A 24898-nucleotide genomic window follows, 5' to 3' on the forward strand; every position below is an offset into this window, starting at 1 on the left:
GGACCTCCACGTCCACCTCGACAACCTCAGCAACCCCAACTCCGCCACCCTCCTGGACAACCTTGCCAAACTCGGACTGAAACAGCTTGTCACCACTCCAAGGACACATCCTTGACCCCATCTTTGCAGGAGGTGACAACATCCACTTCAGCCACACCACGCAACCACCCTGGACGGACCACCACTGCGTACACTTCTTTTGACAAAGCCACTGCCCGCAAACCTACACCACACCCTCCGCAAAGGAACTGGAGCAAGGTCACCAAGGAGCACCTCAACTCCACCCTCATCCACGAACCCCCACCCACCCCAACCGATGCCAACTCCACAGCCAAAGAACTTCACAGATGGATCACCAACTATGCAGACAAGCTCAGCCCCCTCCGCAACCCAGACAGACAGCTCCCCAGGAAGGCCACGTGGTTCATCGCAGACCTCCAAGAATCCAGACACACCTGCAGACGTCTCGAAAAGCTATGAAGAAACAGCAAAACCTCGGAAGACCATACCACCTACAAGAACTCCTTAACAGAATACTACCAACTCATCAGATCCTCCAAAATGACCTTCATCCGAAACAAAATCCACGCCAACGCGAGCAACTACAAGAAACTCTTCAGCCTCATTCAGGAATTCACCAAGCCCCCAGCGAAGCCACGGACGTCACACCCTCCCAGGACCTCAGCAACAAACTCGGCTCCTACTTCGACCTGAAGATAAGATTACTCTATGACAACTTCAACTAACAGACCCCAGGCACCAAACCCCTTCCTCCCCCCAGAAACGACAGCCAGCCCCTCATCTCCTCCTGGACCTCAGTCACCACCGAAGACAACGCTTCAACCATGAAAAGCATTCACTCAGGAGCCCCCACGGACCCCTGCCCTCCGCACATCTTCCACAGAGCCGCTGCCGCCATAGCACCTGAGGTACGATGCACCATTAACGCCACCTTCAAGGCAGGTACAATCCCCGATGACCGGAAACGCGCAGAAGTCAAGCCCCTCCTCAAGAAGCCCTCAGCAGATCCGACGGACCTCAAGAACTACCGACCCATCTTTCTCCTCCCTTTCACTGCCAAAGTCACAGAGAACATCGTCAACGCCCAACTAATAAACTTCATCGAAGAGAACTCCATCTTCGACCCCTCCCAATCCGGATTCCACAGCAACCATAGCACCGGCACCGCCCTACTCGCTGCCACAGACAACATCCGCACCCTCCTCGACCAAGGCCGCACTGCAGCCCTGATCCTGCTTGACCTCTCTGCAGCCTTCGACACCGTCTCCCACTGCACTCTCACCGCCAGACTCCACGGCACCAGCTTACAGGGTGCCGCCCTCGACTGGCTCCTCTCCTTCCTTTACAGGCAGAACCCAAAGAATCAGACTCACGCCCTTCCTCTCCGAACCAACAGAGATCAACTGCGGAGCGTCCCAGGGATCGACGCTCAACCCCACGCTCTTCAACATCTACGATGCCCCCCTCGCCGCCATCGTCCGACAGTATGGACTCCTATGCCGACAACACCCAGCTCATCCTCTCCCTCACCAAGGACCCCCACACCACCAGACTCTGCTTCCAGGAAGGAATGAAGGACGTCGCATACTAGATGAACAGCAGCTGCCTGAAGCTCAACTTGGAGAAGACAAAAGTTGTCGGGCCCTCCCCCTCTACATGGGACAACACCTGGTGGCCCACCGCCCTCTGCAGCCTCCCCACTCCCACGGACCACGTGCCAAACCTCATCATACTCGACTCGTGCCTCACTATGAACCGACAGATCTACGCCGTCGCCACCACCTGTTTCAACACCCTCCGTATTCTGCACAAGACCTTCAAATGGATCCCCCCGAAATCCAGAAAGACATTCACCCACGCACTCATCCAGCAGACTGGACTGTGGAAATGTCCTCTACGCCGGAATCAACAAATTCCTGCTCCGCAAGCTCCAGACCATGCAGAACACAGCAGCCAGACTCGTCCTCTGCATCCCTCAACATGAACACATCACCCAACACCTGCGGAACCTCCACTGACTCCCCTTCAAGAAGAGAGTAACCTTCAAGATACTAAAACACGCCTACAAATGCCTCCACAACCCTGGACCCCAATATCTCAACAAAAAATCTCCATCCACGTACCCAAGAGAAACCTTCGATTCGCCACCCTCGCCGAAACCCCGTGAATCCAGAACGGGGGGGGGGGAAGATCCTTCTCCTACATCGCGGCAACGACCTGGAGCAAGCTCCCTATCAACATCAGACGCTCCACCACTCTGCACACCTTCAGGAAGTGCCACAAGACCTGGCTCTTCGACTGACCCGGAGAGAGAATGTTATTAAATAATCTTCTGTGATAATCTGTCTCACAGCAATTACCAGGATCAGGAGAACAGAGTACGCTGCCTCATTCTTTTCCATAAAAGTTCCTAAAACAATTCAAGGGCTTTTAAAGCTTTTCCACCGGGTTGAGGCACTCCAGTGTCCTGAAAACTGAACACAGTTCTGAGCCAATTCATGTTGCCTCCATTCAAACCGATCTACAAGGCGCACCTAAAATGTATCTTGTGGAAGGCAGGAATATTACTTTTCCTTGCATCAGCAAGGAGAGTATGGTAGATGGACTTTTTTTTACCATCAAAGAGCTTTTTCTTTGATTTACCAAACACAGTCATCCTACAAACAAACCTATAGTTTATGCCTAAAGTTCCTACAACTTTTAATTTTGAATGAACTTAGTTCCTTTTTCCCTAATCCGCATTGTCTGCTTAAAAATATTTGTACTTGCTAGATGTCTGCAAATGCATTAGATTTTACAGGGACAAGGCAAAAGGCTTACATATGTTAGATCAGTTGTTTGTGTCTTTTGGCCATCCAGGAAGAAGACACCGGCTGTCTAAATATTGAGAGCATGTTGGCTATCACCTTCTGCCACAACAATGTGAAGCATCCACTCCTAGGTAAAGTGAGGGTACTTTCCACCAAAAGCATGTACAAAAATGGTGCACTTTTTACTGAAGTGCCTCTACAAGACATTTGTCAAGGATCCAGGTGGAAAACCAGGCATACATTTACCAAGCACTAATGTATGGATTTGAATGCAGCAGCTGATTCAGTAGTGGGGCAGGCAATCCTCTGCAACCTGTTTCAGGAAAAGTGAGCATGCGTCCTGCTTTTTTGAAATGTTATGTACTGCTTGCTCGTGTGATTCAAGCTTGTCAATCTATTATGGTGAAGAAATTACTTACCAGTAAGTGCATTTCTCCAGTATTGGTATCTTTCATATATTCACCTTCGAATGTCCCTCCACACCTGGTCAGAGGCTGACTTCTATCACATGTACTCCTCACGCTTGCGATGCTATGCTGTCTGACGATGGCGGCCTCGTAGATGTTGAAGAGCGTGGGGCTGAGTGACGATTCCTGAGGCACTCCGTAGTTGATCTCTGTGGCTTCGGAGAGGAAGGGCATGCGTCTGATTCTTTGGGTTCTGCCGGTGAGGAAGGAGCAGAGCCAGTCGAGGGTTGCTCCCTGTATGCCAGTGTCATGGAGTCTGGCGGATCAGGGCCGCGGTGTGGCCTTTTTCCATGAGGGTGCGAATGTCGGCTGCAAGTAGGGCGGTTTTGGTGCTGTGGTTGCTGCCGAATCCGGATTGGGAGGGGTCGAGGATGGAATTCTCTTCGATGAAGTTCGTTAGTCAATGCCTAACTATCTTCTGGGTGACTTTGGCCATGAAAGGGAGGAGATAGATGGGTCAGTAGTTATTTTGGTCCGTCGGATCTGCTGAGGGCTTTTTGAGGAGGGGCTTGACTTCTGCACGTTTCCAGTCGTCAGGGAATGTGTCTGCTTTGAAGGTGGTGTTCATGGTGCGTTGTAGCTCAGATGGTATGACTGTGGCGGCTCACACTGCTATGAAATAAGAGGTATGGTGGCATTAGGACGACTCACTAGTTGGCACTGCCTCTAGTCAGATTACTGGTACCCTCTTTAATCTGATCACCACTTTTCGCAGATGCTGTGTTACAATGCGATGTAAGGTGTATGAATGTGGATTTGGGAGCCCTACATCTGGAACAGGACGCAGACATGTCCAAGTAGATTTTCTTCACAGGAGACGGAAAATGCGGTGTAGGAAGTAAATGCGTAAGTTTCAACTTTGTTTTACAGGAGATTCCTTTAACCAGGAGGCATGATGGCTTCCAGCTACTTTTGCTAATCTGTTCTAGGATATCTCTTTCCCTCAATTGTCTGTTTTTCATTGGTGGCTTTTTTGTATTGGCCTTAAGGACTTCAATCAAGTGATGTCCCTGTCCCAGCTTCGAGGATATATGTGGAATCTGGCTCGGTAGGAAAGTCAGTCCAGATCTTCCTAGCCATTGTAGCTAATTTAGTACATGGAAATAACAGGCCTGAGTGGACACTGAAGGCTCCAGCGCCTCTGAGAAGAAGATTAAAGTTTCCCCAGGGTATAGGTCCCTCAGTGTGTTTCACCCACCTGCCACTAAAGGGCACTGACATAGCATGAGCTTTATGTTTGAATGGCTGTAGGACCCATGTGCCTAACTCTCATGAGAATATGGGTCTCCTCAGAATTCTTTTTACAGCAGATTCTCAAATCCTGCTGCTCTGTTGTATGACATAAGTACAATCAATTACGATTTTCCCTTCCCCTCATGAGTAATTCCAACAGCGTTCCCTCCCCAGGCATTATGCCCAACAACCTGTTCTGCCAATACTGCTATTTCTAAGGGATTCCTAGCATGACGATCAGGAATGATTCAAGAATGTGAATTTATACCAATGCTAGATGTAAGTAACCATTTTTTTCCCACACTTCTACCATCCTTCCCAGCCTTGTTATGTTCTAAATTAAATGCACATCTGAATGTTTGTGCTTTAAGAGTCAGATTTATGTCAAAGACCGTTTGATATTTAAATGATATAATTATTTTTTTATTTAACACTTTATATTCTGAAAAGGGTATCCATAAAAGGCTCTGTTACAAAACGGTTAGATACCGGAGGGTCAGAGGGAACATTTTTAAAGACCGCACAGGATTATATCCCCAAACAAAGTATTAAAGACACTGAAAACCCTGAGGTCTGAAATAGCAAAGAAAGAAAGATGAAAAGGTGGTGTGTGAAATGAGAAACAAAACCCTAATGCACATGGTGAAAGGGCAATCCCTTAGGAACGTAATCACTCACTCACCCCGGGTAACAAGCCCCATCACATGGGATTTTCATCCCAAAGAAAAATCTCAAACTCTCAGGGGGCCGCAAGCCCCTCTACGAGAGGTAAGAGCTCAACGATGTTTATGTTTTGCACTGAAAGGTGGACTAAATCCACATATGAAGAGCTGGGTGTGAGTAGGGGGTGCAGTGCTGATGAAATAATAGTGCAATAAGAGTGTGTTAAAACTAGTTACGGGACGGCAAGGAGGAATCTCTTAGACACCGCCGTACCGATGCTAGATTAATCTAGCATCGGTAGAGGGGCTTGCGGCCCCCTGAGAGTTTGAGATTTTTCTTTGGGATGAAAATCCCATGTGATGGGGCTTGTTACCCGGGGTGAGTGAGTGATTACGTTCCTAAGGGATTGCCCTTTCACCATGTGCATTAGGGTTTTGTTTCTCATTTCACACACCACCTTTTCATCTTTCGTTCTTTGCTATTTCAGACCTCAGGGTTTTCAGTGTCTTTTTATCCATAAAAGGCAACAGATTCTCGCATTCTGAAAGAAAACCAAAAATGTATCTTGTACAATCGTTTGTTTAAGCTTAAACATGACTGAGTTAGCCAAGGTGAAATATGCAAATGATTATGACATGAAGAATATTATAACAAGTTTATTATGAAAATCCTTAAAACCATGCACCAATAAACAAAAATGGGTACGGAGTGCAGATGTCTTATGAAAGAAAAAAATAGAAACTTAGATGTAGAAGAGTATGAAATAAATTAAAGAATAATATAAGAGAGAAAAACTATACAACTGTTAGAAGAAAGCGTTTGTGTCGTAAAAATGTAATAGAACGGAGTCGAAGCCAAGCCATACTGGTTATTATTTAGATGTAGGAATAAAAGACTGTTCAAACTCTATGTAGACAGATGCTAGTGCATTCTAGGTAAGCAGCTATGTGACTGAGTTGGGAGTCAGTAATGATAAAGAACACCAAGGGCTAATTGAGAAACACATCTGCATGATGAATTCATAAAATTCGGAGTTTTTTCCACGTCTTGACTGCAGTACATATTGATCACATATATGCTAACTTATTATACATGGTATATTTTCGTTACTAAATCTAGATCAAAACATCTGTGAAACAAAAATCGGTGCGCAGAATTGTTGTGGTCCTGCCAGCAAACATTTAGCTGCTGTGTTGGTGGGGAATTTTAGATACTTCAAGGGTTAATGAGTCGCTTCGACTGCTGCTTGATTAGCATAGATTTTTAATAGCAATTGAGCACTTTAAGCTGATGTTGCTTTTAATATTACATGTACTTTTGCCATCCTCTACCAGAAGGGACAAGGCGCCCCAGCACGTGAGCCTGTGATCAGCGGTGAGGAGCAAAAACAGATGATGATGTATTACTACAAAAAGCAAGAAGAACTCAAGGTATGAAAGGCTCCTATCACATATGTTTTACATAGCATTGTCGCTTGATTTAGGAAAGTAAAACAAGTGTTAATAACTGCATCTTAATATTTTCACAGAGAATTTGATGCAGCTTTTGCTGAATATTGTGTAGCTACTCTTGGACTACTACATAGTCAAAGTACTTTCAATGTTAAAGGCCATTATTCCGAATCATACCATTTTTATTCTCAAAGGGTCTCATTCCGAATTCCCTGTTATCTCTGCTTGGAGAACCAGGGCCAGATTTAGAAGATCATTCTAGCCCTCAGACACCAGAAACCTTGTAGGTGCCCACGGCGGTATACCCCACAGGATAGAGCTCAGTGCAACTTGTAATGCGGGTGAAATGGCAGGTGTAGGGAGTTGATACCTCAGCCTGTCGGATCTTATTTCACAACAAAATATTGTTAAACCCTTTTTGGCCTTCCTTTTTCAAACATATAGACCTCTCCTGGCTAAGAATAAAGTCTGATATCCACCCCAAACTTGCGGACTATCTGCCAGTAAACAAACAGGGTAAAATGAGGTGTGTGTCAAGGATGAGAATTCCAATGGACTTTGGATTTAAATGCTATTTCAAACATCTACTTTATAGTTGCCAAATGAATTTTTTTTAAACTGCTTTTTACATCGAGTCATGGCCCTGTTGTTTTTACTTTCTTTGTAAATGTTAGGGTTCGGTCCATTTCCTTACTAATGATATAAAAAAGGAAATAAGTGGGTGTGAACCAAGGGGTGGGTAATATGATTTATTTCTGTCACAAATAATTTTTACTGGTTCAAGTAAAATCCGAAAAACGGATTTGAAATAGACATTTTTTTAGAAAGTTTAGGCTGTCTTCCTCATTATGAGTAGGCTTTAAATACTTCACCTCTATACGTTTTCGCCTAAATCAGTATTGCACGACCCACTGGATTTAAATTAGTTTCTGGGACAAATCCTCCAGGTCAAACCTGAAAGAATTTGTCCCATGATAAAGGTACAGAATTACGGGTAAAGGTGCAGCAATCCGAATGTTGCACTGATTTTTGCATGTAATTCCCCATGGTAAAGATCACAGGGATTTAATCCTTGGTAAGGCTGTAACCTGGTTAGGCCAATACCTGATGCAATATTACCTCCTCTCAAATTCTGCCCAACTCCTGATGGAGCCCTATGTGGTTAAAGTCTCTGTAGGAGAATGCAAGCCTTTTTCTTTCAAGGGCTTAATGAAACTTCGACAGGTGGTATGAAACTGGTTTTTGCAGGGTCTTATTACATTTTTGCTTTTGTGGATTTCTAATTCGCTGCACCAATTTAGAACAAGAAAGTAAGGTCCTGATCTGTATATATGTCATTTATTAAAATAGTGAGGAAAGGTCCAAGCACCTCTTTTCACCAATGCATGGCAGTTTTTTTTGACAATGCAAATGTATCGTTTTTAGGTCCTGTCTACAGACAACTTAGCTGTTGATGGGATACCTCATGTTATCAATACAGTACTACATCCATACACATATAAGTAAGGACAGATTGTCTATTGGCATTTGTAAGAGTTGCCATTAGTTGTGTTTATAGTAATGAAGTAAATATTTTTATTCCATATAATTAAATATAATTATTGCAAACAAAAAGAGCCTGAACAATAATACAACGTGGTGAATAAGGTTTCTACCTTATTTTAAAATAATTACATAAATACTTGTACCTGGCCCTGACAATATTAAAACTATAAAGAATATTAGTCAAGATACAGCAATCTAAAATAAATGTATATCTACATTTTATGGTGACGGAAAAATAAAGCAACTAATATACGTGTTCAGATTTAGATTTCATTTTTTGACAATTTTTTAGAAGCTATATAAAAAAGCACAACTTAAATTCAGGTGTCTGTTAGCAAATCTGTATGCCTCATTTGCTAGCTAGACCAAGTTCCTTAATTACAAATGGACGATAATCATCAACACAGGGAATAGGTTTTGTGCATTGTTCACCTGTAATAAGTGCTTTAGCACAGTATTAAGAATGTCTTGCTTGGCATTCCTGATCTGATAACTGCATTTCAGAAATACATCAAGACAGGAAGAATCTTTGCTGGTAAGCTCAAATTCCATACATATCTGTGATATTCCAGCATGCCCTGCGTTGTAATATATGTAGAAAATTACAATTTAATCAGGAAGCACCTCCTGACTGTAAGACATAGCAGGAGTTAATTTGGCCTTTAAGATCTTGGGTATGGGTTCCCCAGAGGGACTATATAATTTTGTATGCAGCCTCTAAAAAGATGGTATATAGGTGAACCTGTATCTGTAAACTGGAGTATAATTTAATCTTGCTAAATCTAGATACCAGATATTCCTTTTTTTTTTTTGTCTACTGAATAACATGATCTGTGTTTTGGTATGCTTGACAAAGTTCTCCCAGAAGAATCCTGGCGTAAACGTTAGCCTTGATATCGAATTGATAGTTGCCAGGATCTTTCCTGTCACTCCTTTTTATAAAGGGGGTAAAGTATGGAGCCTATACTCGCCTGAGAGCTCTGAAAGAAGACCATAACTAAAGGATAAGGTAATTTTGTCCAGCGATCAACGTCTGTATTGAACAACATGCCTGGTAAGCCATTTGGGCCTATGGCAGTACTACATCTACACTACTTCAATGCCCCTTCAGTTCTGAAAGAATTGATGTTTTCTTAACTATATCTCGGCTTATCCTTTAAGGACTGAGTATGTCTTTTTGGCCGAAAGTTGAATACTGAGAAATTGCCTTTTCTGTGCATTGAGTAGAATAAGTTTTACTTGTACAGATTTCCTATTAAAAGAGACCTGCACAGTTCACTGTGTTTGGGCCATTAATCTCGACCAATGTGTTAATCAATTGACAAAACTTACTCTGGTCTCTGAGCCGTGACCGTTTGCAAACATGTTGCCATTGAGTAGCAGAAAGATTTCCTTTCGCTTCTTTGCCTGCATAAAATAGTGTTCGAGGCATGTGAGCTGTAGATCACATGCTTTGCATACTCCTGCCATCTAGTGTTGGGTCTGGATGTTTGCAAGTTGTTTTTCTTCAAAGAAGTCTTTCCAGTCACGAGGTAGATGACTCCTGCTTTTGGTGATAGTGCTCATGGGCACCGACTCCATTGTTAGATTGTTTTTTTCCGCCATTTGGTTCGGATGTGTATAGCTGCGCTCCGAAACCGTTTCTTCGATATCCCCTCAGTACGCAATCCTCTCTACCCGCGTCTGTATTGTTTTGAACGCGTATCCCGCTTCTCCGCGTATCGTATCTGTCGAGGAAAATCTCTATTTCGATCGAGGATCTTTGGAGAGGCTGTCTGGGCTAGCCGCGTCGGCCCACTTCTCAGTCGATGGAACAGACTCCATTCAAATTCTGTCCTTGGTGCCATGCCAAGTACCCGTGCACCGACTGACACAAAGTGTGCAACGAACAGGACTGCAACGCGTGCAGATCGTTTTGATCGAAGAAAACGCTCCGCGATGATCGGGCTTGTTGTCGCGAGATGCAGAGTCAAAATGTCGAATACATGCCGGACATCTTCGGTGAAGGATCCGAGCATGAATTTGACGCACAAGGGGCCGAGGAACTTGTCTCCATTCCGAAATTTGACTCCAACATGGAAAAAGACTTGCTACAAGGTCAACGTACCGTGAGTACCAAACGCCCCTTGACTCAAACTCAAATTCAGCCGAAACAAAAGGCTCCGGTCCCACCCCCAGGCCACGGTCAGCACTGAGAAGATGTTTCAGACGCCCACCCTCCAGGTCAGCCCCGAAACACAGCGCTAAGCCTTCTGGCTTGGGACCAAGTTGGCCAAAGTCTGGCACCGAGCTGAAACCTTCAGGCTCGAAGCCGAAAACCGATTTGGAGCCGAAACTTTGACATCCAAAACAAAGCCTCCTTCGGCACCGAAACCTTCCGTGCCGAAAAGTCCTTCTACCCCGGCACTGAAATCCTCGGTGCCGAAACCTAAAACTGTTCCTCCGAAGCCGCGGGATCCGATTTTGGACGCCGCACAACCCAAATTGGGCCCCAAAAAAAGGAACTTCATATAACTCCGAAAACAGGACATGTTCTGACTAAATCACCTCTGAAATGCAAACCTTCTCTTTACCATTTTCCTTTGAAGAGGAAAAATGTAGGTACTAACCCCTCCCCTCCACCATGTGCTCTTCCACCAACTTCTCCACCTTTGCAGCTTTTACTGATTACACCAACTAACTCTCCACCACCTGATGATGATGATGATAGAGATGGGTGGAGACAATTTCTTACCAATAGACCCCTGGAAGGATTATAACACACGGACTCACCTACAGATAACGACCCAGATCTTTACCCTACAAAGCCTTTTCCTCCTGACGACTATGCAGGATATCTAGAGTTACTTGCTAGAGCTGCAGACTATCATGGGGTACAGTTACACAAGGAATCTCTAGAGGAAGATTGCCTATTTGAGACGCTCAGTAGCACACAACGGGCTAGCCACACTCTACCTATGCTTAAAGGTATGATGAGACGTGCCAATGATATCTTTAAAGATCCAGTGCATGCTCTAAATCTCACCCCCAGAATTGATAAAAAAAATATAAACCTGCTCCCTCAGATCCAGTCTTTATTAGTGGGCAGTTGCCACTAGACTCTTTGGTTGTCTCTTATGCTCATAAACGGGCCAATTCACAGACTACAGGGGATGCGCCTCCTGCAGATAAGGAGTCAAAACTATTAGACGCCTCCGGTAAAAGAGTAGCTGCCCTAGCAGCAAATCATTGGCGCATTGCCAACACCCACACCCTGCTAGCCAAGTATGATAGGGCACACCGGGACGAAATGGAGCAATTGCTACAACACCTCCCAGATGAGCACAAAGCAAAAGCCCAGGATTTAGTCAAGGAAGGGAAGCTCATATCTAATTCCTCAATTAGATGCGCTTTAGATGCTGCAGACACAGCAGCAGGAGAGATCAACACTAGTGAGTTATTAAGAAGACCTGCATGGTTGAGGAGTTCTGGTTCCAAACCTGAAGTTCAACAGTTTATTTTCAATGCTCCTTTTGACAAAGAGCATCTCTTCAGGCCCAAAGTAGATAAGTCTTTAGAAAAAATGAAAATAGACGCAGAAGTAGCCAAGTCTATGGGAGCTCTGCAGTCTCCCTCTAATCAGGGCTCCTTTCGTTGCTCCTTCTACTGTGGAGGGTCTCAAATCATGCCCTCAGACAATACTGCCGCCTCTTACAAGGGCAACAAACAATCTTCCTCTACAAGGGGTTTCTTTTGAGGAGGATACAGAGTCAACAACAACAAGGGTCGAGGCAGGGGTTCCACACCACTTAATTCCCCCTCCCCCAACAAGCAGTGACTTGCCTACACTTCCCCCGATCATTTAACACCTGTTGGGGACGTCTTCTACAATTCCTCCCCATTTGGCAATCTATCATCACAGACTAATGGGTGTTAGGAATTATCCAACATGGTTATTGCCTGGAGCTTACCAACAATCCTCCAAACATTCCACCACTTTTTCACAAAATGTCACCAGAACATTTACATCTACTTCAGCAAGAGGTCCAATCGTTCCTGTCCAAAGGAGCCTTAGAACCCGTGCCGTTACAACATCAAGGGACAGGCGTGCGCTCCCTGTACTTTTTCATTCGCAAAAAAGACGGCTCCTTGAGATCTATTCCAGACCTCAGAGAACTAGGGGCCAGAAGTATCAAGCCTTTTACTGGTCACAAATGGGCCTATTCCCAGAATCGGCTCATTTGCGAATGGTGAAAAGCCTTTTGGGATGTATCATCCCGTGCGCACTGCAGCGAGCAGGAGCCCGTGTTTGGAACCTGGTGTTCTACGTGACGAGTGGTTGCAAACTTATCAGTTTTGTGTACCAATTGGAGCGCCTCTTTTAAATATTTCCGGTAGAAGCCAGTACTTTCTGGTTAATTTAAAAGAAGCCTGTCAGCTAACTCCGCTCTGGTTACTATACTGAAGCTGAAATTGGGTTGCTACAGCACTTTGAACCTTGTGCAGAGTCAACTTCTAGTCGTTGAGATTTACGGGCTAATAAGATTGCTTTGGTGGTTGTTGTTCTTTGAGATCGTACTGGACACCCCTGTATGAAATTTTACTTCTGACTACATCGTGAAAAGTCTACGCTAATCGCCTTGAAAAAGTCTAGGAATAAACTAAACACTTGTTGGCAAATGGCAGATTTCTTGCTGGGAGTACCAAAATAGAATAAAACCAACAAGCAGATTCTTTGGACTATTTGAGTTTCCTTTATACTTTGTGTCAAGTTATAATTGGTCGTCTTCATAATACTGTTTATAGAATTGAATTAGCATTTCGATCTTCATATTGAGTACATCATCCAGTACACTTTGGATTATTAGAACCACCAAGTGGAGTCCTGCAATAGCTTTGTTTTTGGATGTATGCATACACGTTAGTGGCACCTTTTGGTAGTAGGTGTTTAGAGCTGTAATAGCACCCTGGTTGAACTAAAAAGTATTCATTTACTTATTCACACAGTACTGGTTTGTTGTTAATACTTATTATGTATTGATTGTGCGGTACCTTCCCTCTCAGGGACCACTACTACCTACCTTTTTTTTGTTACTGTTTGGAGTCACCACTGCTCCCAGGGTATTTACCAAATGCCTGTCAGTAGTCGCAGCACATCTGAGAAGACAACACATCCATGTCTTCCCATAGCTGGATGACTGGCTCATCAAAGCCAGCACTTTACAATTGTGTCCCCAACACACTCAAACCACTATTCAATTACTTCCCCAACTAGGGTTTACAGTAAATGTGTTGAAATCTCATCTACAGCCTACCAACACACAAACTTACCTGGGAGCCACGATATACACTCAGAAAGCTCTAGCCTCTCCCAATACAGCCAGGATTCACAGTATTCAGTCCCTTCTCACTCAATTTCAGCCCAACCAATCATTACCAGCAAAAGTATTCATGCAACTACTAGGGATGATGGCGTCTTGCATTATAATTGTTTCCCACACAATATTTCACATGCGTCCCCTTTAAGAATGCTTAGCGAGTCAGTGGAATCAGTTGCAGGGTCAGTTGACCGATCTAGTGTTGGTAGATGGCCGCAACCATCGCTCGACCCAGTTCCACAGACAGGTCCACATACCGCAGACGCATGGCTCACTGGTTGGGGCGCTCACCTACACACTCGCACAATCCAAGGACTGTGAAGCCTTAAGTTCAAGAACCTCCATATAAATCACCTTGAGCTACTAGCAGTATTTCTAGCTCTCAAAGTCTTTCAAACTCACCTAATAGGCAAAGCTGTCCTAGTCCGCCCAGACAACACGACAACTATGTATTATAAAAAAACAGGTAGGGGTACACTCTCCAACTTTCACGCCTAGCACAAGCCATTTGAAACAACTTGCAAACATCCTGACCCAGCACTAGATGGCAGGAATATACAAAGCATGTGAATCTACAGCTCTACATGCTAAGAACAGATGCTTACTGGGTGAATAACATTATCCTTACATTTATGCCCTCAGTCCTTGTGGTTTTCTTATATGTTATTTTTAGGGCTCTAAGATCATATCTGTTCCTTTTAAAACCAGCCAGTCTGGAAGGGATTTCTAGTTTGATATCCCTTACTGGTCCTATTTGATCTTTCACAACATGCTAAATACTGATTTAACGATTGAATAATTTTGGGCCAGGGAATTAAAATGTTAGAGGGATCTGTATCATTAATCTTAATGTTCATATAATATAGTCAGTGACTGCACAGTTACTCCTAAAAGATGTTGCAATAGGAAAATGATCACTTTCCCTCCTAAGTATTACTTTAAAGGCAGAATACAGTGAGAGCAAGTAGAGTGAAAGGAAAGTAAAGCCAATACCACCCATGTCCTGTAAGATAATGTGTCTAACTGTATGACGGATTGTACTTTGTTCGGCCATTCAACGGTCTAAGCCATAAACCTCATAAAAGTTTTTACTATGGACGCACTCATTGTATCACGTCTCTGATATATATGACCCCACTTGGGCACAGTGAATCATTGGCATGACTATGCCAAATCAAGTTTAAATTAAAATCAACTGTGATAATTACATGGGTGTTAGAATGGGTGCACCTTCAATTCGCAACCTATTTACACATTCTTTCCATAATTAACTTTCGATCACTCGAATGAGTATTCATGTAAATATTATTTGGTTAAATAGTCATAACAGTACCACCTGAATAAGTTAGTGTTAGAGTAAATGTGTTAGCATTGAGGTCGAGGAAACTTATATTGATAGCTTCCTGTGTGTCTGCCATGATCACTGTTCCTTGTTGCCAGGATGAAACATTCCAGGTATCCACTCATGGCTAAGGGTAATGGGTGCCAGGTTTCTTGTAAACAGAAGATATTCCATTTCGAAAAGAAGGAAATAGTGCCACTATCCTTTAATAGCTTATCCAAACCTGCAAAATTCCAACACAATCATGTTCTGGTTAGATTGTGCAAGTTTGAAATGATTGGTTGCCTAGAGTAAAGTGTTTTCAACAGCATAGTCTAGCATTCTGATTTAGTGCCACAGATTTGATGTCACAGGTTCAGATCCCGGCATGGCCACCCTAGCGTTTATCATTTTTAGTTCAGTAAAACGGGCGACACTGAATTGGCTATTAGAAAAACATCTAGATGCGAAAATAGAGGCACTGGAGAGAATGGATTTAAGAAGTGTGAATCTGAGAGAACTTGTAGAACCATCTGTCTACACTCTAGATGTTATAACACTGCACATGTGTGATGTATTGACGGCAAGTGTCTATAGCGTTTGCTCAACCGTACTGAGTGAGGATGACTTTTAAAGCTGGCATGGCCAGAATGCTTGTACACAGCATACAGGTCTGTTATGCATGTTCTTATAGTAGTCTTCATTGTGTGCCCCTTTCACATTCTCCATACAAGGAAGTGGCCACCCAGGCTTCCTAGTGTTCATACCTATAGCTAACATTTGTGAAGCAGCTGCATAGTTTTAAGAAACCTTATTGTGTCAATATGAATGCAAATTAGAGGCCCTAGATGACCAAATAGTTTTGAAAACTTTGAATACCTACTCGCCTGTGCATCTCGCCTACCACCACCACCACCACCACCAGCTCAAGGTAGGTGATGGGAATGTTTTGCAGTGCATGCATGCATAACATATCGATCTGGAAAATGTTGCCTACTATCTAACTACCAATGCTCTGCACATTATGTTACAGATAGACATGTGACCTTCCTAGTTAGCTTCTAGCAAAGAGACACATGCACATAACACAGAGGAGACACATCATTAAACAGAAGAGCTGTGATGGTAAGCTTCAGGGGATGTGACCGGGATTTCTTCCACACTTGCATGAAGACATTAACAAAAACTTTAAAACAAATCTTTTGTATTGTGGACCCAGCACTAGACCGGAGACTGCATATCACGTGAATCTGCAAAAGAACCAGTCCGTTTTAATTTTGTTCACCCTAAGTCCTCCTTTCTCTTGGTACTCTCTTCGCACACCCCATAAAATCCTCAGCCATTCTGAATGTGACGAAAGTGTGTATTTTTAGGCTTGATTTTGTTTGTGTGTGTGAATCCATCTGGCAGGCTTGCACTGGTCGGTACATCCTACAGATACAGCTATCTAGTGCCATACATACATTTAAAACTGACACCCGCACTGCAAGGCAAGCCTTGGCGTAATCTTTCAGCATTGTGCTGTACATAGTGGCATTTTGACCAAATGTTTCTCATGCACTGGCCTTTGTTTCTTTTTAGAAGCTTGCAGAAAATGATGACGACTCGTGCTTGGACTCTGAGTGGGCAGACCCACACGCTCTGAAAAGGCAGTTTCAAGGAGTAAAAGATATCAAATGGGGGCCAAGATGAAGATTGACATCAAGCGTCCATTTCTAGCATTAACTGTTCAGACTTGTGTGGCAGGGATTCAGACTCCATGGAGATACAGAATCGGACGATTTGGGGGAAGCTGTATTTTCCTGCTTTTTTGGATCTTATTTACGTTTAGAGTAACTTATTTATCAGAAATGGTACATATTTAAAATATACATTTTTATAGTGCATGACAATGCCTTTAATTATCTAATTGTGCCATTTTTTAAATAAAGAGCATATAATGTTGATTGATTTTATGTTTTACTTTTGTACTGTTTCTGAGGCAACGCAGTTCAGTCTTTTGTGTGCACTCTCCTTTTGTAAAGGCTTGTACCAGAATAGCGGGGCTTGGCTAGGCACCAGCTAGCCACCTCGGTGAACATTTTCCAGATAGTAGATTTGTGAGTTTGATTGGAATGCTTCTAGATTAATCGCGATATAGTCCTACAACAGAAACCTGCCATGTGGCGGAACAAACCGTTGAGCTCCCTGCATGTGGACCACTGAAGAATGATGCATTGAACTGCAGTGGAAGAAAGGTGTGCATCTGTCTCACCTGCTCAGATATCTGTTGTCCCCACTTGCTTTGTTTTCTTTGTCTGCAATGCAGATCCTCGTCTCAGAGTCCGAACTATAGGACTGTTTTATTTGTCTACAAAGCAGATCCCTGCCCTGTCATTACAGAAGTCCTGGTAGGACAGGAGACAAGGCAATCGGTTCTATATCTTTCCAACAGAAAGCGATAGCAATTTAGAGCTTAGAGCTGGTGTATTCAACTTCTATTTATTCCACTAGACTTCTTATCCCCTTCTATAGACTCTGACTTCTACTTGCCAATCTAGTCGGGAAAATGGCAAATAGGCAGCTCGTGTTAAATTACAAGTATTTCTCTATCAGCAACTCTTTATCCCCAAATAGTCCTTGCTGTGATTAGAGTTTTCACTCAAGAGACTTTGCGGCCGAAAATCTATGTCGAAAATCAAAGGAGCTCCAACTTTTAATATAATCAAATTATGAATAAAGGATACGGCGCAAAATATGTTGCATTCACAGTTTATAAAGCTGCCATTCATACAATTTCACCTCAGTTTGTCAAATTTTGTTTGAAGTAAAGTTATAGAAACTGTAATAACACATTATAGGTGCAGTATGTCCAGTACGATTTTTGTTATGTTTAAAACGAGTCAACACTTGTGCCTCGGAACGTACCTAGGAATCGCTGAAAATATGCACCTTGCATTTGCCTTTATTTGTAATTTTTTCCCCTCTTGTCTTTCCTTTTCCTAGCCTGTGTGATAAGGTATGTTCACATTGTTTTATTTTTGGTGAATAGATAACGGCTGAAGATTTTGCTTGGTTTGTTTTGTGTTAGGCGCCTAGTGGAGTTTCTGAATAATTCTAGAATTAAAATCAGCTACAACTGATCTTAGAGCATATTCGATTTAGAAAACATAGGTAGCCATGTGCGGTAGTAACAGTGATCATGAAATAGTAGACTGCGGTTCTGACACTACACTGAAGTGCATAGAGGTATTTAAACGTTAGAAACTATTGGCTGTACTAGACAAGGCCCACAAAGTCTGCATTCTTCCAAAGATCTCCAGTTTCTTGTTGTCTGGCCTGCATTGTGAATGAATCCAACTTTAAACCGACTTCTATTTATTTTTCTATAGTAAATTAACAAAACGCAAAAGGCATTTGGAGATCTGTCACTTGACTCAACTGATAATTTTAGCCTAGTAAATATAGGTGCGAGAAATGATGAAACAAGTTCTGCATGCCTATTAGGAACTTAAGATTTGCTTACAAATGTGCATTGAATTGTAAGACATGACTGGAGTTGTAATGTGCAGTGCTACTGTTAAAGTTTTATTAAGTTTATCCATTTTCAGGATTGGCCATTTCAGTCATTTGATAGTCTGTTTGGTATGCCCAAATTGTCTGGTATAATTACAAAACATAGACTTTTCCGTGAAAAAGTTAAAGAAGTTCTTCTACACAACAGAGGCGCTTTTATTTGGTATGCTATCCATTGACTGAAAGATGGAGCAATTCTCTCAATTGAAAGTATTTAGAATGCTTGGTTTCACCATTGAAGTGACCTCTTCGCGGTTGGATGAACAGAGCCTATTTAGGCATGACATTAAAGTAGTTGCACTGGATGGATCTAGGTTTTCAAGGCACGTGGGTTAACCAGAGGTTCGTCAGTCAGTCTAGTATAGATGGCGCATGCTTTCCAATGTTAAGTGCCCCCAGATCTCTCGCCCCCTGCGATTGCCTTCTTGAATTTGGGGATCACAATCATCCCATAGAAAACTGAGCAAACAGATCTATGAGCCCGGGAGAGCATATATCCCATCTGAAGAACCAGTGAGCTTTCCTTGTGAATTGTTCGTGCACCAAGCGTTGGAGCCAACAGATTCATGTGTTGGCTGTGGCAAATGCAGCTGCAATAGATTTTGTGCTGGTCCCCTGCTATTTCATGGCAACCTTAATAGAAGTGATCTTTTTTTCATTAATGCTTCTGACACAAGGCTTCCAAATTTATTCAAACGTAGTCCCAGTTTTCTATATATAATAGGTAGCAGCATAAGGGCAGCGGTTTATATGGGGTGGATCACTATGTGTAGGAATTATTATGAAATTAGCCAGTCTTATACATTAAATTCTTGCCCTCCCTATGTCTCTTTTCATTATCCATTCCCTCAGTACGAACTTCTATGGGGTTCAAAGTGCCATGTGCTTTAGAGGGTTGCCAAATTTACTGGAGTGTCTTATTCACCATGCAGGTTCACTTGGTTCTCCTATAGTAGAATAGTCCCAAATGGCCTGAACATCTCTCTAAACAAAGAAGTTTTGCCTACTTTTTGAGGACCCCACATCGAATCCCCTAACAGGTGTATTCAGGGAGTACAAAGTGCTATGTGCGTTAAGGTTCGTTGGTGTAACCTGTGCTGTAGCCTGACATTGTGTGAAGATGTTACAATGACTTTGTTGTTCTGAGTTCCTCAAAGTGCTACTTCTGGCCCATCTCAGCCCTCCCAATGCAGAGGGTTTTGCAGACAAATACCTTCTTTCCTGCCTATCCATCATATGTTTTACTGTTTCATTTGAATGGCTAATTGGTGCTGGATTCTTCTACCAGCTTGAGTAATCAGAGACTCTTTTGTAATGCCTGTGCCCTGACCTAAGAGTAAAAACAACGTTATTTCATCTTTTCATTGAGTCTTTAATAGATTGCAGTAAGATCTGACTTTGTTATAATATGGGCATTAGAGGATGATGTGTACCAGAGAGTCCTTGACCTTCATGCTATAAGTGTTTCTGCGTTCTTAATTGTGCTCCATTATTTGAATCCTCCGCTGCCCTTGATGGGTTATTTCATGCCTCCATAAATATGCGCCGATCCTCCTGTAGTCTCAGGGTTTGCATGTAAGATTTATGTTACAAGGATTTCCTTTGCGGTTTGTCAATCTTTCCTGTGTGCGTGGACATCATGGACATATTCTATATGATATATGTAGTAATGATCGTTGGTGATGAGGGTACGGTGGTGAAGTGAAAAATGGCAGATTCTTTATACATTTATTTATTGCATATGACATGTCATCCTTTCAGCAATGGTTAGTTAGAATTTTAGAAGGTCATGCTGCACTTAGGATGGATTCTAGAGTTGCCATGTCCTTACAACAAATGTAAGTGAAGGCGTCCAGTAAAATCGATTATGACAGATTCCGGAGAACTTGAAAATTTCCTTAGCCACTTGCCTCAGGTTGTCTAAAGAAATCCTTACGGATAAGGGAGCTTGTTTTGTGTCAAAATAATTGCCAATAATTGGGCATAAACAACTTAGGAACATCAGCCTATCCTCACCATACTGTTAGCTTAGTTGAACAATATAATACTACCATGTTTGAGGAAGAGGGAAAGGATTGGGGCCAAATGATACCATTAGCCTTATCCACATTTCATTGTCGAGTACAGTCATCCACTGACATTTCAGCATTTTAACTGCTATTTTGGCTAAAGCCTACAACTTTACTAGACACACCCCAGGAGCAATGGGAGAAACAACCTTACATGGAGAAATCCCTTTTAGAGTACGTCAATCATTAAAAATGGGGAATAAATACCATTATTGATGTATGAAGGAAAACATGGGAAAAGCGAAGAACACCAACAGCATTATTATAATTGTAATGCGAAACTTGGGGAGTTTGTCCCAGGGGATTTGGTCCTACAGTTATTACTGTCCCATCATAATAATATGTTAACAACATGGCAACATCCTTACAAGAAACTAAAACAAGTGGAAAATGTTACTTATAAATTAAAACTATAGGAGATACTAAAATAGAGACACATTTTTCATGTTTAATTGTCAAAAACGAGGGTGGGACCTGATGCTGCTTCCACTGTGCAAAGAGCAATAACCTCCTGAAGAAGAATTGAAAGGTGAGATAATGACTCTAATACATTGCTTTCCAGGTTTATTCTCCAAGGAACCAGGTAGAACCAACCACTACATCATCATATTATTACAGAATCTGGAAAACATTATAAGACCAAAAACCATACCATATATCAGAGTCTTGAACAAGGGCTTTTGAAGATGAGATTACTAAAATGTCAAAGATGCGTATCATCAAATCCTCCAGCAGCAAGTGGTATTTCCCAGTGGTAGCACCAAAACCAGATGAGAGAATACAAATTTGCATTATCCTATATCCCGGTTTGACAGTTCCCCAATACCTAGGATTGGTGAGAGGATTGAGCAATAATGTGAAGATAAATATATTTCTATGGCCAATCATACTCAATTCTTCAGATAAAGAAAAGGCCACCTTTTCAACCCACATATGTATCAGTTCTATCTGGTCTATATCAATTCATGGTTTTAACATTTAGAGGTGCTCTGTCTACTTTTCAGAGATTCATGAATGTCTTCTTATCTAAGCACAAACCACATGCATTAGCCCATATGCATGATATTGTTATTTGCAGCCTTTCGTGGAAAGATCATTTCAATCCTTTTAGGGCAGTACTGGAGACAGTTAATAAAGCAGGTTTACATGTTAACCCCAAAAAAGTATACTGGCTGTACAACAAGTAAAATACCTGGACTTGCTCTCAGGGTAAGGAATGGTTAGACCACAGAAGAAATGAGTTGCAGCAGTAAAACAGGTACCCTTTCCCAAAACGTAGACCAATCTTCAAGAATGTTTTAGTCGAATAGAGTATTACAGATCTGCTTTTCCTAATTTCTTCCAAATGGCTAGCCTCTTAACTGATCCCTTCAAAAACATATACAATCTGATAAACATCTTTAACATCCAACTTCAGAGACGATTGAAGCATTTAGTCAATTTAAACATCTCATATGTTCTCAGTCAGTACTACAATGTCTCGGGTGCTGGATATGGGGCAGTTATGTCACAGAGAGATGAAACGGAGGATAAACTAGAATTATACCTTAGCTGTAAGCTACTTCATTGAGAAACCTCAGTATGCAACTATAGAAAAGGAATGTTTAACCATTAAATGGGCTATAGGATCCTTATGGTGCTATAGAAAGAACGTCTTTTTTTTCGTATGTATCAATCTTGCACCACTAACATGAATGTCCCAGTAAAGAAAACACAAATCCAAGCATTTTTAGGTGTTTTTCTTATTTTTCAACCCAAATAGGTTTACGGCTATTCATAGAGCAGGGCAACTACATAAAAATTGCAACTTTCTATCACAATTCCCCATTGAAGATCTTCCCAAACGGAAGAAGCTAATGAGGGAGGAATGTGATGGGAGAAGAGATAATTTACATGTAGGAAGACTGAAGCGGACATAGGAGCAGCCGGGGGAGATCATGTTGAGCCGGGAAATTAAGTTAAATAGTATGTACAGAACAAAATAAGTACTAGGAGAAAGAACAGTGGCAAGGTAAGAAAGACTCAAATCAGAAGGAGAACAACTCCAGAAAGACGATGTTGATTGGATAATACACGGAAGAAATACTTTTTGAATCGGGGAGAGAGAGAGGAAGTCAAGACGCACTGTGGGAAATATGCTGACAAGAAAGATAACTAGGAAAGCAAACTTTAAGGCAGGCAAAGAAAACTTGGAGGAGCACGAATGACCAGGCCACCTACTGGGCCATGATAGTGCAGAGGCATTTTCAGAGGAGAGAAGATGGGATGTTGACAGAGGAAAGATCAACTCCTCCACCAACCAAATGGAGAGGGAACAAGAGCCAGAAGAAGACTAAATGGAAGAGTGATGCTTTCCCCAGGTCTGCCAGGAGAAATCTACCAACCCTCTTCCTCCACTCTTGGGAAAGGTCATGGAACTGCATGTAACATAAATTTACTGGGGAGGGAGGAGGAAGCAAAGGACATTTTGTTATTTTTTGTTATACTTTTTTTATAGAGAGCAAAATGCAGCCATTGAAACCTGAAATCCAAGGATGGGATAAACAAAAGAGGAAAGTCTATTAGGGTATGTAAAAGGCATATATACATATGAGGTCCCCAGAAGGGAGACTGAATTGGATTTTGGTTACATGGGCATCCGCTTAAATCTCAGAAAGGGAAATAGAAAAAGTGGCAAGTGTCATGATAAAACCCCCTTGGTGGGCAGTGGAGAAGAGAATAGAAATAAAGTTAAACGAAAGAGAACTGAAGGAAGCTGAGGATATTCTGATTCGACTGACGGAGTAAGGCAAAGCGCTTAAGAACATTAGCAGAGCACATTTAAAAAACATAGTTTCATTGATATTCAAGAACGATAAATGAGAAAAGACAAAACAGGGCAGACTCTGGGAAAGAATAGATTTAGAGATGGATATTTTTTTTTATCTGTTTTTGTTTCTTTATTATATTTTGTTTGACTCAACTATATTTCCTATGTTCTTTTTGAGGGTGGAGACCCTGGTGGAGTGAGTGAAGCCCAGGATCTGGGATTGTTGTAAAGGACACTAGAAGAGAATATAACCGGGTGCCACCAGAGTGTCATCAACCAAAATGCCCACCTAAATGAATGATTTTGCGACCCCTGGTCCACAATCTGCCAAATCTAATCCTTTATGCTCCTCACTGAAAAGTAATACCTGATGATTATGATCCCTCATTGTCTGATGATTGCATAATTATTTTTATATAGGCTCATAGATATGTGGGAAACTGCAAATGGAAATTGTGCCTGCACGAAAAGCCTAGGCCTGGGTGAGCAGCACTGAGATTGGAGATCATCAGTTTTGCCCCCTGAGTGTGCCCCGGCTGTTGTGATGGGCTTGCGGTAGCCCATTAGCGCTGCACATGTGGATTGGCTGGTGTGTACTAGTGGGACCTAGCAGTGCCGTATCTAGAAGGAGCGATAGACTTCATCGATGGAAGTGATCCTAAAGGCAAGGTGCTACCAGGGGAAGTGGACCTTGGCGGTGATTTCTGCAGAGGTTCAGTGAGTAGGTTTATCTTTGATAAGCCGGGAAAGCTGGTACGAACTTATTGATGTGCTGACAACATAAGCCAAGTCTAATGAGCTAAGTAGCCTTAAAACATTTGAAGGTGGAGTGACAGAATTGATTACTGGGGCACAGTTTGCAACTTGAGATGAGAGAAAGTGACCATTAAGGTGTAAGGTCTACTTCTTCAGCCGTGTTCCGTACTCACAACGACAGAAGGAAAGTTATCTTTGCAACATACTCAACAAGGATATTGACGGCCTGAACACTAGAGCCCTAGAACATGCAATTAGATGTGAGAGTACGTAATTCACCACTACCCGCCCAACTACTATATCCTGAGCTGGATGGGCAAGACCAAATAAAGACAGGAAAAAACTCTCTTTGAAATAAGTAAAATGCTCCTCAAGATCCTTCCTGAGGAAGGGGCGATAGAAAAGTGGTAACAGACTTTCATACATGGGCAAGCAATAGTGAGGACAATGAAGTTAAGGATCTCCTAATGGAGATGAAACACAGCCTCTAAATTATAGATGGGAAAATGGATACTCTTAACTGTCTGCATGTTATGTTATTATGTGTATTTGTAGTACGAGTATTTCACTGGGGAGGATATTCTGGTTCATGGAGAAGGTGATGCTGCCCTCGTTGGGGTCTATTGAAAGAGCCATGTTTTCAGGTGTTTTCGGAATACTATGACTGAGCTGGCAGCTCTAATGTGCAAGGGAGGGTTGTTTGAGGCTTTAAGTGCCATGTTTGAGAAAGTGCAGCTGCTGGCTCTAGCTCCTTGGATGCGGAGGCATGTGCAGAGCAAAGGTGTCTGCTAGTAAAGTGGAATCTGATGCGACTGTTCTGGTATGCTGGTCCTTGGTTATG

General features: G+C 42.5%; 1 protein-coding gene across 2 annotated transcripts in view; it reads left to right on the forward strand.

Annotated features, from left to right (window-relative positions):
- Window positions 1-16814, forward strand: part of CFAP298 (cilia and flagella associated protein 298) — a 62415-nt gene extending 45601 nt beyond the window's left edge. For both annotated transcript variants that reach the window (XM_085620550.1, XM_085620551.1), the window contains exons 7-8: window positions 6529-6624; window positions 16450-16814. In XM_085620550.1, the coding sequence (XP_085476676.1) occupies window positions 6529-6624; window positions 16450-16560 (207 nt within the window). In that variant the 3' untranslated portion in view covers window positions 16561-16814. The remainder of the gene's footprint in view (window positions 1-6528; window positions 6625-16449) is intronic.
- Window positions 16815-24898: the final 8084 nt, after the last annotated feature.

This window comes from Triturus cristatus, chromosome 8 (genome assembly GCF_964204655.1).
Source record: "Triturus cristatus chromosome 8, aTriCri1.1, whole genome shotgun sequence".
NCBI classification, from domain to species: Eukaryota; Metazoa; Chordata; class Amphibia; order Caudata; family Salamandridae; genus Triturus; species Triturus cristatus.